This window comes from Barbatula barbatula (genome assembly GCF_947034865.1).
Source record: "Barbatula barbatula genome assembly, chromosome: 1".
NCBI lineage: Eukaryota > Metazoa > Chordata > Actinopteri > Cypriniformes > Nemacheilidae > Barbatula > Barbatula barbatula.
Window position 1 is genome coordinate 19,472,908 of NC_136766.1, and position 12,780 is coordinate 19,485,687.

At 41.3% G+C, this 12,780-nt stretch overlaps 1 protein-coding gene across 1 annotated transcript; it reads left to right on the plus strand.

Moving 5' to 3' along the window:
• Nucleotides 1-4,481: 4,481 nt before the first annotated feature.
• On the plus strand, nucleotides 4,482-11,393 carry bdnf (brain-derived neurotrophic factor). The gene is made up of 2 exons (XM_079466829.1): nucleotides 4,482-4,770; nucleotides 10,446-11,393. Exon 2 carries the CDS (start codon nucleotides 10,467-10,469, stop codon nucleotides 11,289-11,291), a length of 825 nt encoding a protein of 274 aa, XP_079322955.1. The 5' UTR covers nucleotides 4,482-4,770; nucleotides 10,446-10,466; the 3' UTR covers nucleotides 11,292-11,393.
• Nucleotides 11,394-12,780: the final 1,387 nt, after the last annotated feature.

The following is a 12,780-nucleotide window of genomic DNA, read 5'->3' on the forward strand; positions in this document are numbered from 1 at the left end:
ATCAGTCCATAAATGGGGTTGTGTTATCTAGCTGAGAATCTCCCCATCCGCCCCCCTCCCCTCAGCTCTCTGATCGCTGCAGAGTTAAGAGTGGGCGTCAATAACAAATCTGAGCTAGGTAGGTTTCAATCCAAATATCACAAAATGCTATTGTGGCATTATATGTTTACATTTTATTTGGCATTTCATTCATCATCGTTGACTGTCTGTCGAGGATGATCAAGGGATATTTATAGCCCAAATATGGAAATTGTTTTGTTTAGCGGTGCACGTTTTGCTAATTAACTTTTATAGAGATGTGCCGAATTATTGCGTCTTGATTCACTCGCGGGAGGAATTTATTACACAGAATATGGAGAGTTCCTCTGGGAAATAAAAGCTGGTGCTCGCCACAAAGGCGAATAAGAAAAGGGTTTTTTTCCTTTTCCTGTAAAAGGGTAATTGTTACCTTAAATATCTAACAGGAAAAATTCGAATACAAAAACGACAACAATAACAGAAATAAATGTAAGTATAATAATAATCAGCAAAAATATATTCCACAATTTTACTATATTGGAATTTAATAATATACTCAGTTGGGTCAAAAATTATTTTAACAAACGTTTTTTAGAATTTCGGGAGTGCGTCTATTTGTAGATGTCTAAAGACATTCTTGGTACTTCCGATGGCTCGAGGAATTGGGCGCGCGCTCTAAGCAAGTGCTTGACTTGCGGTGAAGCGCGCGAGCTCTAAAGCAACGCGCTCGCTCTGCAAGAGGTCGTGTTGTAGTAACCTCCTTCAACCAGTCTTCTTTTAAATAACTTTGGATATTTACATGATATTTGTTTGTGCATATATAGAACCATTTAAACAAATTTGCTATTTTAGAGCCAGGGTTCTAAAGCATCTGTAGTTTGTTCTTTGCATCTGTATGTTTGTGTAAACATGATACTGTTTGTATCTCTGCATGTATGTCTGGTATATATTAATATTTTTGACCCACGGCAGATAATTTAACTTAAATGTGGTGGGTTCTATATGATGAGTTGTGCTAGTTGTCTACCCACCAGTGTGCTTTACCCACTATAAAATAGAATGGCACTTGCCTCTCTGTATGTGAATTACAGATCAGCATTAGTGCTGGTGCCTGACAACTAAAGCTCCACCAGGGAATCTTTTAACAATTCGCCATCCTCAGTGCTTGGGTATGTATGCAAGACAGTTTGCATGGATGCTGGTTAACAATGGTACCTTGTCTGTGTTTGATAGATCTGCCTATTTGTGTTAAAATGCAGATAACTTTTTTCATATTTAAATGTTTAACATATAGGAGAACAGCGTTTTTTTCTTTTAGTCATTTTCTTGCCCTCCGCTTGGACACTGTGATTAAAGTGAGCGGGGTTCAATTCATGTTTTTCGACAGTAAATATTTTTAAAGCAACAAGTGGATGTTTGTAGTTCTGTTTTGTGACAGTAGGTAGATCAGTTCTCGGTCAGTATGTCAGTTTTTAGATTCATTCATATTTAACAGCAACAAAAGTGCATATAAATACATTAATACATTTCATGAATTAATATTTTAGACATGTGCAAAACAAAGAATACAGTGGTGTATGGCAAAAACTGTCTAGCTATGTAAATATACTCTTGACACATAAGGGTTTGTTGGGCAAGCAAACGGCTAGATTACCAGAGGATGTGTGTACAAAGGGATAAAGTGCAGCAGAGGGCTTATACCCCACGGATACATTACCAGTGTAGCTGGTGTATGCTGCAAGGGATAGATTACAGTTACGTGGATTGTATAGCTCATTGTGTCTATATCTGTGTGTAGTCCAATAGCGTAGCTGCAATAAGTCAAGACTTTGAGATCTTTATCCACACGACTGGCCGCTATTGACCATCATCGGCACTTTCATGATAACAGAGACCTGTTGCTGCTTTCTCCTGGAGAAAGGAGTGCTGCGCAGAGAGATGCTGATGTGAGTCACACTAAGCACTACCCAGACTCCTTTCCCTGTAGAAACCAAGCCGGAAAAAATCGAGCTAGGCACCCAGGAATGGGCAAATGATCTTTAGATGTATAAAGTGACTCACGCGTTTCAAAGAATGACAAAATAGAAAGGTGGGCTGTACTTATACATACGCTGTTTATTACCCTAACCGAGTAAAGAAAACAAATTATGAAAGAGGACTGAATGTATGCTGCATGAATTCAGTTTTTATCATTTGTCGCTTGTCATTCATGTTTTGTTGACTTCTGAAATGTGTGGCATGTGTGGAATCTGGTGCCATGCCAACATGCATTTCGTAATTTTGAGTTTCATTGTAGCCTTGATGCTCAGAAATTACTTTAAGGTACTGTATGAATACTTTAAACCTTGTATTTATGTCCAGTGACGGGACCTAAAAAAATGTTTCTATTCTCACTGTTTTTCTCATAGTGGCCGATAGAGGCCATCATCTCTGTTTTTACAACATTTTTTGCCACTAAGTTTTGTCATTTTGTCCTGGAGTAGAGAGCAAATTTTGTTTCATGTCAGGTTTGTACCGGTTCCAACTGACACTTCATTAAGTGTCAAAATGCAACTTCAATATGTGGAAGAACCACCCGACTGTCCTAGGACACTGCTCAAGACATCACGCAAGACAACAGAGGGTGTGAAGGAGAGCGAGAAGAGTTTTTGAGAAAGCTGAGGTGACGTCATTAGCGACCCGACCTATTGGATAGAGACACGGCCATCGCTTCTGACGCCGCTCCGACTCTCTCAACATTCAACGCGTCAATCTACTTCTTTTTTTTTGGTGGGTGGGAGTGAAACAAGGTGGACGTTGGCTTTTTTATCCTGTAAGTTAAAGTTGTATCACTCTCAACTCGTTCTCTGTTCTCATCCATCCGTATGTCCACTGTGGTTACTTTTGTTGTATCTGTGGTGTTGCTGTCAACTTTGTGCTGTTTTTGCAATTCTGAATGAGATCCAAATAGTTTTTCTTTTCTCAATGAGAAGAAGAGTGATTTATTTATAGATTGACTGGTTGGAACAGATCTTATGCACAGTGTGAGAGTGTACATTCAGTGTGTGTGTGTGTGTGTGTGTGTGTGTGTGTGTGTGTGTGTGTGTGTGTGTGTGTGTGTGTGTGCACGTGTTTGTTTTACCTCTCTTGGAGTCATGTCGCTCAGTAATTGCTGATGCAACTCTTTGTCATCCAGGGTTTGCCCTCTCCTCCTGTGAACCTATGGGATGAGTTATATTCATCTTGGCTTGTCCCTATAGGAGACGAAGGGGCCGAAGGCATGAGTATGCCTGAACGACTGAAGGTTACAATATATAATGTTTTGTGTGTGTGTGTGTGTGTGTGTGTGTGTGTGCTTAACTGTAACGAGGCAGGTGTTAGCATCCACTCCCATGCTGGCAACAGCTAGGTTTGAACCTCTCCACCTCATTACCTGATGCAGAGAATAATCATCATCACTCAAATGTATCTATATAAAACTTGCATTGGTCTTGGTCCAAAATCGCAGGGGGCTTCAGAAGATTTGTTTAAGTGTGTTGCAGTATTGATATAATAAGGAACACACAACCCCAGCCCCTCCTTGCCCCACATGGAAGGTCATTTTAAATACTACATAGACTATGGTAATGCTGTATTTGAAGCAACAACCCCTATTAGCTATAACATATTTGCCTGTATAGATTTCAAGTATCAAACAAACCACTCCATCATTGCACAAATGGACACTGGAAGAACAAGGCATAGTATTAAAAGCAATGAACCAACATCTGGCACATAAGCACTATTGGGCAGACAGAGGGTCTTGAACTTACAATGGTTTAAAATATCACATAGAGAAGTAGGGAATAATAGGTCCTTGATGTGGTGGGGGCAAGAGTGAGCTCTTCACTTTGAAGCTACCTTTGTAGCGTCACAATTACAAATATCAATTTCAGTAGATGATCTATAGTCTTGTCACAAAAAGGTGTTTTAACCGAACCTAACAGCTGTCCATTAGGAACGTTTGGAGCCAACAAAACTACAAAATTAACGATGGGGGAAAGTGCATGAGGCTGAGAATAACAGACCACTGAACAACCATTAATTCTATTTTTATTTCACGTAAGAACACAAATGCACAATAAAGTAACATTTATGCTGATTCAATCTTTTTTAATAATAAAGAAACCGATAACAAAACTCTTGAAATGGTTTGGCTGTAGGCTATCTGTGAATTACACCTAAAAAAAAGAAGAATGCGATCACTTGATATGTGATATGTGATTGAAATCAGATTATTCCTTAATATCTTAAACGATGTCAAATGTGTCTCCCATACACTGCTATTACGCGCTCAGCGAATGCCATAATAACAGACTTTCCGGTTATTCTTTAAGCACAATCGTCTCACTCGGTTGGCTCTCGGTCGGGCTCGCGGCGGAGTCACATGTTGCGACGTCACGCAGTAGTTAGTTACTGTAGTCGCGAGGCGGAATGAAGCCGTCATTTCAAGCTCGAGAGGTCTCTGAACGCGCACTGCACCGCGAGCGCTCAGCATGCCATCCAACTGCTTCAACCCAACTCCAGAGGATCCGCTCAGTCATGGGAGTCCATTACCTCAGCCGTGCAATTTCCACCATCAATAATTTAATCTATTTGCTCCAAAGCTGAAGAGACAAGTCGCAGCTGCTGCTTGGCAAAATATTGCTAAAATAGTTGCGCGGAGGGCTTATCCAAAACATCCCAGATGACACAACCCTGGTGAATGGTCTCCTTTACGACTGGACAGTAAAGGTAGGTTTTTGTGCGGAATAGACGAAGCATGCTCTACGGTTTCATATGTAATACATGGACGTCTGATATGACACGGGGAGATAAGAAAAAGTAATCAAGTGTTGGATCATGCAACGGTTCTGGCTGTGCCGCAACATGAAACGCTATCCTCCCGTTTATGAGATACGGCGCTATTATGTTGATTGAATTTCTGATGAACAACAAGACAGCCGTCGATAAGTAAAGGAAAGTTTGCTTGATTCATTATCCGTGCGTAATATCTCTTCATCCCTGCTGCGTTTGTCCGTCTAATAGTTAGTTTGGAGGTGTAACGGACAGTCTATTTCTGTTTTTATTATAACATTATTACTTAATTGATTGTATTAAACTATTTCTGCTAAACAGCGTTAATTCATAAAGATAGGCTACATTGGTTATAAGAGTTTAGCGAAAACTATGCTACCCGTGCCAACGTTCAAAGAATAAATAGGTTTGGTGAATTCAATGAGACTTTCAAGAACATGAAACTTGAGATCATCGTTTAGGTTTACCGTGTGGAGTCTAGCCTTCCCTTGAAATAGATAAACTCCCAAAGCGCAGATAAAGTTTTCCAAATAAAATTCTTCCTAATTTGCGATACGAGACAGAAATAAATGATGGTTCTGGGTCGCTTTTGGATGCTAGATGGGAGATTCAAACTTTCAAACGAAATCATCAGTAGCCTACTACTTAGGACTACTAATTGACTTCTGAAATATAATTTTAATAGTTGTTACCGAGTCAATGTTTTTATTGTCCTATATTTCATATTTTACTATGTTTTTATTTTACATTTTCATATAGAATTAGTATTCCTTTAGAAGAGAAGCTTTTATATATAGGCTATCCATATATATTTTTAAAACGAGGGAAATGTATCAGCAATACATTTTTTAGGTTAGATTGTCTTTTATCAACTGTGTGTGATCGTTTGTTTATGTCACGGAGGTAAAGAAAGAGACGTGTTTCTAATGCCTGTCTGCTTGCCTCGACTTCAGATGCGTCTCAAGCGCTTTATGTAGACGAATGCGCCACCTAGCGCAAACGTGTTGTAAAATCAAAGAAGAACTAGTAAATGATGGATTGTGTAGTGGTCGCTGTTTAATAAGAACATCTTTTTTCAAATCTAATCTTACACAGTTTATACAGTAGCCGCATAGATGTGAGCTTGAGAAGATTGTGATGGCAAGCCTTTTTAGACTGTTTCCAATACCTAAGAAAGTTCCAGGAAAAAACTCAATCTCTACTAACAGATCAGTGGCAAATCATAGATGATGTTCCCCCGCGGATCCAGTTCGCCTGTGCCTGCCCTTTCTCCTGTTACGAAAAAGACGAAACTTATACATAAATTATAACAGAGCTACTGTTTAATTTGTCTGCTGGCTTTCAGCGACGGAGCCTCATTCACAATCATGTGAACTACAATGTGTGTTAGTATTTGAACCCTACTCAAAATCGTCACTTGCTAGTAGAGTTTTATTGATTGTTATTGTTTGTGTGTGTGTGGAGGTAACCCAATTAAGATATACATTTTAATAACTTATTTGAAAAACAAATGTAGCAGGTTTTTCAGACAGATGGGAAATGTTACTCAAAGTCCTAATAGTTTGTTCATTGAAGACAAGGACTCTATCCTTAGAGTGACAGAAGCTTTTAACTCTGGAGAATATAAGGTTATTTCACAGTTTTTTTGTATGTTTCACCACAGATGCCAGATGTAGCCATTATGGACTGCACATTTTATCATTATAATTAACACCTTAGACACCTGTGTGAGCTTAGGTGATGCACGCCACACCGTTCTTGACATTGAAGTACACAGAGACAATCTGAAATCTTTTCTTAGTCCGTAAAGCTTTTATCTTCCGTTCTTTGTTGTTCCTTTCATATATTTAATTATACATTGTTAAATATCTTAGTATCATAGAGCTTTCTTCTTTTTTATGTAGAGTGCTAGCTCTGATACAAAAGTTTCTGTTAGCACTCTACTTTCAAGTTGGAAGAGCTTTATATATCTGTCATCACTGGATTTCTTTGCTAATCCCTCTATGGCATGGAGACAAAAGCAAATACAGTTGGGGGGAATCAGAATCATGGAGACCAAACTATCCTGTCCTACCTGCCCCCTTTCCAAACAATTGAGCAGGTGCATGTGCTCTTTCTCCCAAATCCATAGAGCTGCCACTCATGCCCAAGTGAGGTACAATCATGTTTTACAGTGAAAGATGTTTCGACGTGCTCTTACCAAGCCCCGACCACATGGATCAAATACAGCTGTGTGAATGTCATATGTCATCAAGCTCTCTGAATGTTGTTTTGTAGATGGAGAGGTAGAGAGTTCACTAAAGGCAGTGTGGATTCCCACATGATAGGTTTGATTGATGTCAGCCTTGTTTGTATTCAATGAATATGGCTTCAAAGGTGGTACAAAAAGTATAAACGATCAGCTTTGTTAGCGTGACAATTGAAAGAGTTATAGTTTAAAAACCACAAAGTTTTTCTTTGATCATTTTTGATATTGAAACACCTGAAAAAGTGATTAGAGTCTTTACACAAAGGTTATTAGCACGTTAGCACTTGCTTGCTCTGACCCATGAAAAAGCCGCTCCCTGTACTCTCTTAAGTACACAAACACGCACACGTCGTCATGTTTGCATATCATATGTTGACAGGATATTGATATTGCATTATTGTACGCCATCCGAACGCATGAACGCTCAACATATTAGCACAGAACAAACACGTCCGTCCGTAATCTTGTCTTCATGCTATGCTTTGAATGAGACAGAAGGTCTCAGTTATTGCCAGCTCAGTCCCAGAGCAATAAAGTGATTCATCGTCTAGATTACGTTTTAACAGGAAGTTGATGAAGAGCATAATCCATATTGATTCTCTTGATGGAAACAGGAAATAGCAGAGTTGGAAATAAAATCTTTTGTTGTTCCCAGTGAGAAGGGACCCCAGAGGAAAATGGAAAGCAATTGCGCGCTGATGAGTGGCACTGCCCCTAGCACCGCTTCTTCCATCCTCGCCGCCCTTTTCCTCACATCCCCCTTGGAGACTGGGAGAGACGTCATTAGGGTTGTTGTGCTCTTGTTCTCCACCCCCTGCCACACAACTGCACTCCAGTGCTCTTGACTAATTAGGAGGTAAAGATACAATTTAGTCGCTACCTGAAGACCTTCTTCAACAATAACTGACCACGTTATTACACCAGGCCTGTCGGGTGGGTGATACTGCCAGCTACATAGCTCTGGAATACATTTAAAGTATTGCCGGTTGGAATTGGATGAGGGATGGTAACCGTGCTCCACCTGCTGTCAGGAAGGGCAAGAGAAGGGAATTGCTTGTCAGCATGACTGATGCTGGTATCTCATTCAGGAGCCTGGGCAATATATATAAATACCTCCCCCTCATTAAGGAGACGACAGATGTTTGTTAATTGGGATCATCGTGAAACTGGGGCGGTTACTGGGCTCTTTGTGTGTGTGAACCCATATTACTGTCGCAGGAACCTTGACAGTAATCCATCCGTCCATAGAATAAAAACTAAGACAGAATCATTGGATAATCCTTAGACAGGCACTTTAAATTCCTTGCTATATTTAGCAGAGGTAATTGCTGACAATATAAGAAGCTTTTTTCCATTACTGGGAAAGCTGACAGACTGAAGTATCTTTTCATGCCTGCAGAAGCAGCTTGTACACACATTTTGTGCAGTGCCTGATTTGATTAGGATTGATCTGTTCTCCACAGCTGTATCCTCAGCTCTGTCTTTTTTCCGTCTGCTTGTTTTTGACCGTTCGAGAAGAAAGATTAAAGATGCGCCCCCCCATCTCCCTCTCCAAACACACACAGCGGCACACATACACCTGCTCGTATGCGCACGCACGCACCCCTCGAGGACTGCGATGTCACTGAGCGAGGGGACTTGGAGCTCATTAAGCAGAGGGCTGTGATTTTCTGAATCGAGACTGTGGGACTCCCAGCCGGCCTATTTATAGAAAGCACATCTCCATGGCAGTCATCGCTGCGCTAGCAAATCGCAGCCGTGGCCCCAGACGCCAATTAAGAATGAAACAAATGCCTTTTAGTATGGGCGTGTCCTTCCTTCTCTCCTGAACTGCCTTCTGCTCTGAGAACGGACCCTCCCTCTGCCTCGTCCTGAGGCGGCGCAGGGCACCGGGAGGACCGCAGCATGTGGAGAAGTGGCGAACAATTTCCGCGGAGACGGATATTTTTAAATGCACCCCTGCCCCCACTTCTCCCACCTCCGTCTCCTTCGAAAAGTGAGAGTGATGCGTATCTTTTTTGTTGTTAATGGATGTTCCCCCGTTTCGTTCATATGCTCTGGGATGCCATTGGATGCAATGAATTGCGGTGACTCATAGAGGGACTTTGTAGAGGTAAGAGAAAACCTCAGAGGGGTAGAGGAAGAGATATAGAATGAATGAATGAACTAATGAATGAATGAAATCGAGAAGAGAAGATGATGGCGGTTCACTTTAGGTCTGTATATGTGCATTCATTGAATTGTTAATTTGCATCACATGATCTTTTATAGTTTCACATCTGAATGCTGGGAAAATGCATCAACTAGAATAAGGTGGTTTGTGTATGAATGGGTAAATGAATGATGGGCATCATTTACTGAAAGCTCTCTCTCTCTGTTTCTCTTCTCGTCTCTGTCTTGCGCTCCGTCTCAACTCCATTTTCACGCATCATGGTTATTATCTCTCTTTCATTTTTCTTATCTCTGCTATTCCTGTGGAAAAGAAAAGAATCTCTGAGGAATCGTATTGAAATGATTAGTTCTTGTATACAAATCATCCCTGTTCAGTTGTTTTCAAAGTTGCACTTTATTATTAAAGGGACTGTATGAAGTTCATTCAACAATTTACTCATTTTACACATTCTACTACTTACACAACAATTTCTTGAGGACAGACACCATATTGGCCGTTCTTCTCCATCATTTCCTAAAGGGTTTTTGCACATCACCGATATCTGCACTGCAAGCAGTCAACGCTCTTGTAAGGGGACAGAGGAGGAGGCAGGGGGGCGAGCAGAAAGGGAAGGGGAAGAGAGAGACAGAGGAGAGCGGGAGCAATCCTCACATGTTCGCCTAATGATACTCCAGGGTCTCTGAATTAAGCTTGCAGCATTTGTTGTGGGTGGGTGCAAGCGTGCAGGTGTGTGCGCAGGGACAGAGAAACCGTGCAGTGAAAGTTGCTGTCCCTTGGGACAGTAACTAAAAATGAGAAAAGAAAAAACAAGTCGTCACGTTGCGTTTGTATTACGGAATTGATTTGGGATCGCAAAGTTTCATTACCCGCAATAAAGAAAGACTGCTGTAAACCGTTACAACTAATTGCGACTCATGAGACAACAATCACTTGCGGAGAGGAAGAATTTTACTGTGAAAGATTTTACATTAGTGACGTTCAGAGGCATAATGAGTTCCGAAAACATTGCGGCACCATTTAAATTTCCCTTTTATCGTTGAGTGAGTGTCTGTTATGGGAGAAGTGTTTAATGTAGTTTTACCTGGGCTACGGCCAAGACAAGTGCATTCATGTATTCATTATATGATTTCTCACCGTCTCCCTCCCTTATCTTCCCCATCCCTCTTTTCTCTCCCATTTTGCTGTCTCCAGTTCCAACAGGTTAGAAGAGTGATGACCATCCTGTTTGTTACTATGGTTATTTCATACTTCAGTTGCATGAGAGCTGCGCCCATGAGAGAGATCCCGGGTGTGCAGGGGGGCCACCGGGCTGAGGGCTACCTGGGTGCTGCTGCTGCCGTGGCGGCGGCGGCCAGCCTCACCTCGGGCAGCCGGGGCCACGGGACTCCACAGAGTGGGGGGGGGTTGCCCTCGCTCACGGACACTTTCGAGCAGGTGATCGAGGAGTTGCTTGAGGTGGAAGGGGAGGCAACGCAGCAGCTAGGCCCCAGGGCAGACCAAGGCCAAGGAGGGGGCGGCCCTGTCGGCAGCATCGCAGCGGACTCGAAGGACGTTGACCTGTATGCCTCGCGGGTGATGATCAGCAACCAAGTGCCTTTGGAGCCGCCGTTACTCTTTCTCTTGGAGGAATACAAAAACTACCTGGATGCCGCCAACATGTCGATGCGCGTGCGGCGGCACTCGGACCCCGCGCGGCGAGGGGAGCTCAGCGTTTGTGACAGTATTAGCCAGTGGGTGACAGCTGTGGACAAAAAGACGGCCATAGACATGTCTGGCCAGACAGTCACTGTTCTGGAGAAGGTCCCTATGAATAACGGTCAGCTGAAGCAATACTTTTACGAGACCAAATGCAACCCTTTGGGGTACACAAAGGAGGGCTGCCGAGGAATAGACAAGCGGCACTATAACTCACAATGCCGGACAACCCAGTCTTACGTGCGAGCCCTTACCATGGATAGCAAAAGGAAGATCGGCTGGCGGTTTATACGGATAGACACTTCGTGTGTATGCACATTGACCATTAAGAGGGGCAGATAGTGTACACAATGTATAGATTTTATTGAGAGTTCTAAAAAAAGAGAGAGAAAAGAGAAAATATCTATTTGTATATATACATAACAGGGTAAATTATTCCGTCAGATGAAAATTTTATGGACTGCATGTAAAAAAGATGAAGTTTATACAGTAAAAGTGATACTACAGTCTATTTATTGAACATATTCATGACCTTGTAAACAATTAAAAAAAAGATCTGATCAGTCATTTGCGCCCAGTTCAAATTACTATATCACATTCCTCAAGACATTGTGTTTTTTACGTTGCCAAGATTTTGAGAGATGAGGAGAGGAGGGGTGAGGAAGAATTACATACGAGAGAAAAAAAACGACAAAAAAAACCTTGCATGCTGCTTCAATCGTGAATTGAGAAACTGTCCACTTTGGGAAAACAAGGAAATGATTTCCGACCAAAACATTCCGTTTACATTCTCAACCGTAACAGGATTTCCTCCTCTAAGTACTCTGTCTGTTTACTATCCTCAACTTCTCAAGGTAATGTTGGAAATACATACTATGTCAAGGTGCTGTTGTCAAAGCTTTGCTGTTTATTTTTTTATCCCCACAAGATGAAAAAATATATATAAAATATATATAAAATTTATTCATTGACATGTGTTCTGGATTAATATAATTCATTTTGTATGTTGTGAAGTTGTTTGCAATATTAAATTGAAATATTTGAAGAAATAAAATTACTATAGGCAACTGAAAAACCAAACCAATCTCAATAAAGTTTGAGCTCTCCCTTTGCAGGTCTAAATTGGGCACAAGCGTTGGAGAGAACATCTTCTCTCACAGCATACGGATCCTACATTTAGTTGATTTTAAAAAGGAGAAAGATACATTTAAGTATCGCCCATGTTCTCAACATATCTTTGTGTAATCAAGTGGTCCCTGATCAAAGCAAGTTTAACTAATCTCACAAGTGAAGATTGTTGGTACGTCAACGAGTAGCGTGCATGAGCTAAAACAAATCAACACATCTCTGTGTACTGAGAGTTCTCAGGTAAGAGTTGTGAATGTGACATGTAATTCTATGGAAACCAGTCGTGTCATTTGAAGAAGGTAATGTGCCCTGTGTTTGGAGTTAGGAGTAGTCAGAGGGTACAGGGTATCATCCCTATCTCTGAGAGATTAGGATTTTTTGTCTGAAAGATAGATCAATAGAGTCAACACTCCAATGCACTCTACCTGATATCTGATACACCTCAACACCGACCTATACACAAACCTGCTTTACTTCAAAGGCTGTGATCAGACAACTGAACAGAAACCATCCGACACAGATAAGGATGGACACGGGGGTTTAATTTGATTATGGTAAGTATCTCAGTGCATCATAAGTGTAGGCCTACCAGGCAATAAAGAAATAACACTCAGCCAGGAAATCAAAATAACAGATAATGCGCGCATCCTTTATCAGTAAACATACCATTCAGAACAGTTCCAGTTAACTCTAACACCATCTA

Coding starts and splice junctions, on each gene's coding strand:
- bdnf (XM_079466829.1), top strand. CDS start 10,467: ATGACCATCCTGTTTGTTACTATGGTTATTTCATACTTCAGTTGCATG.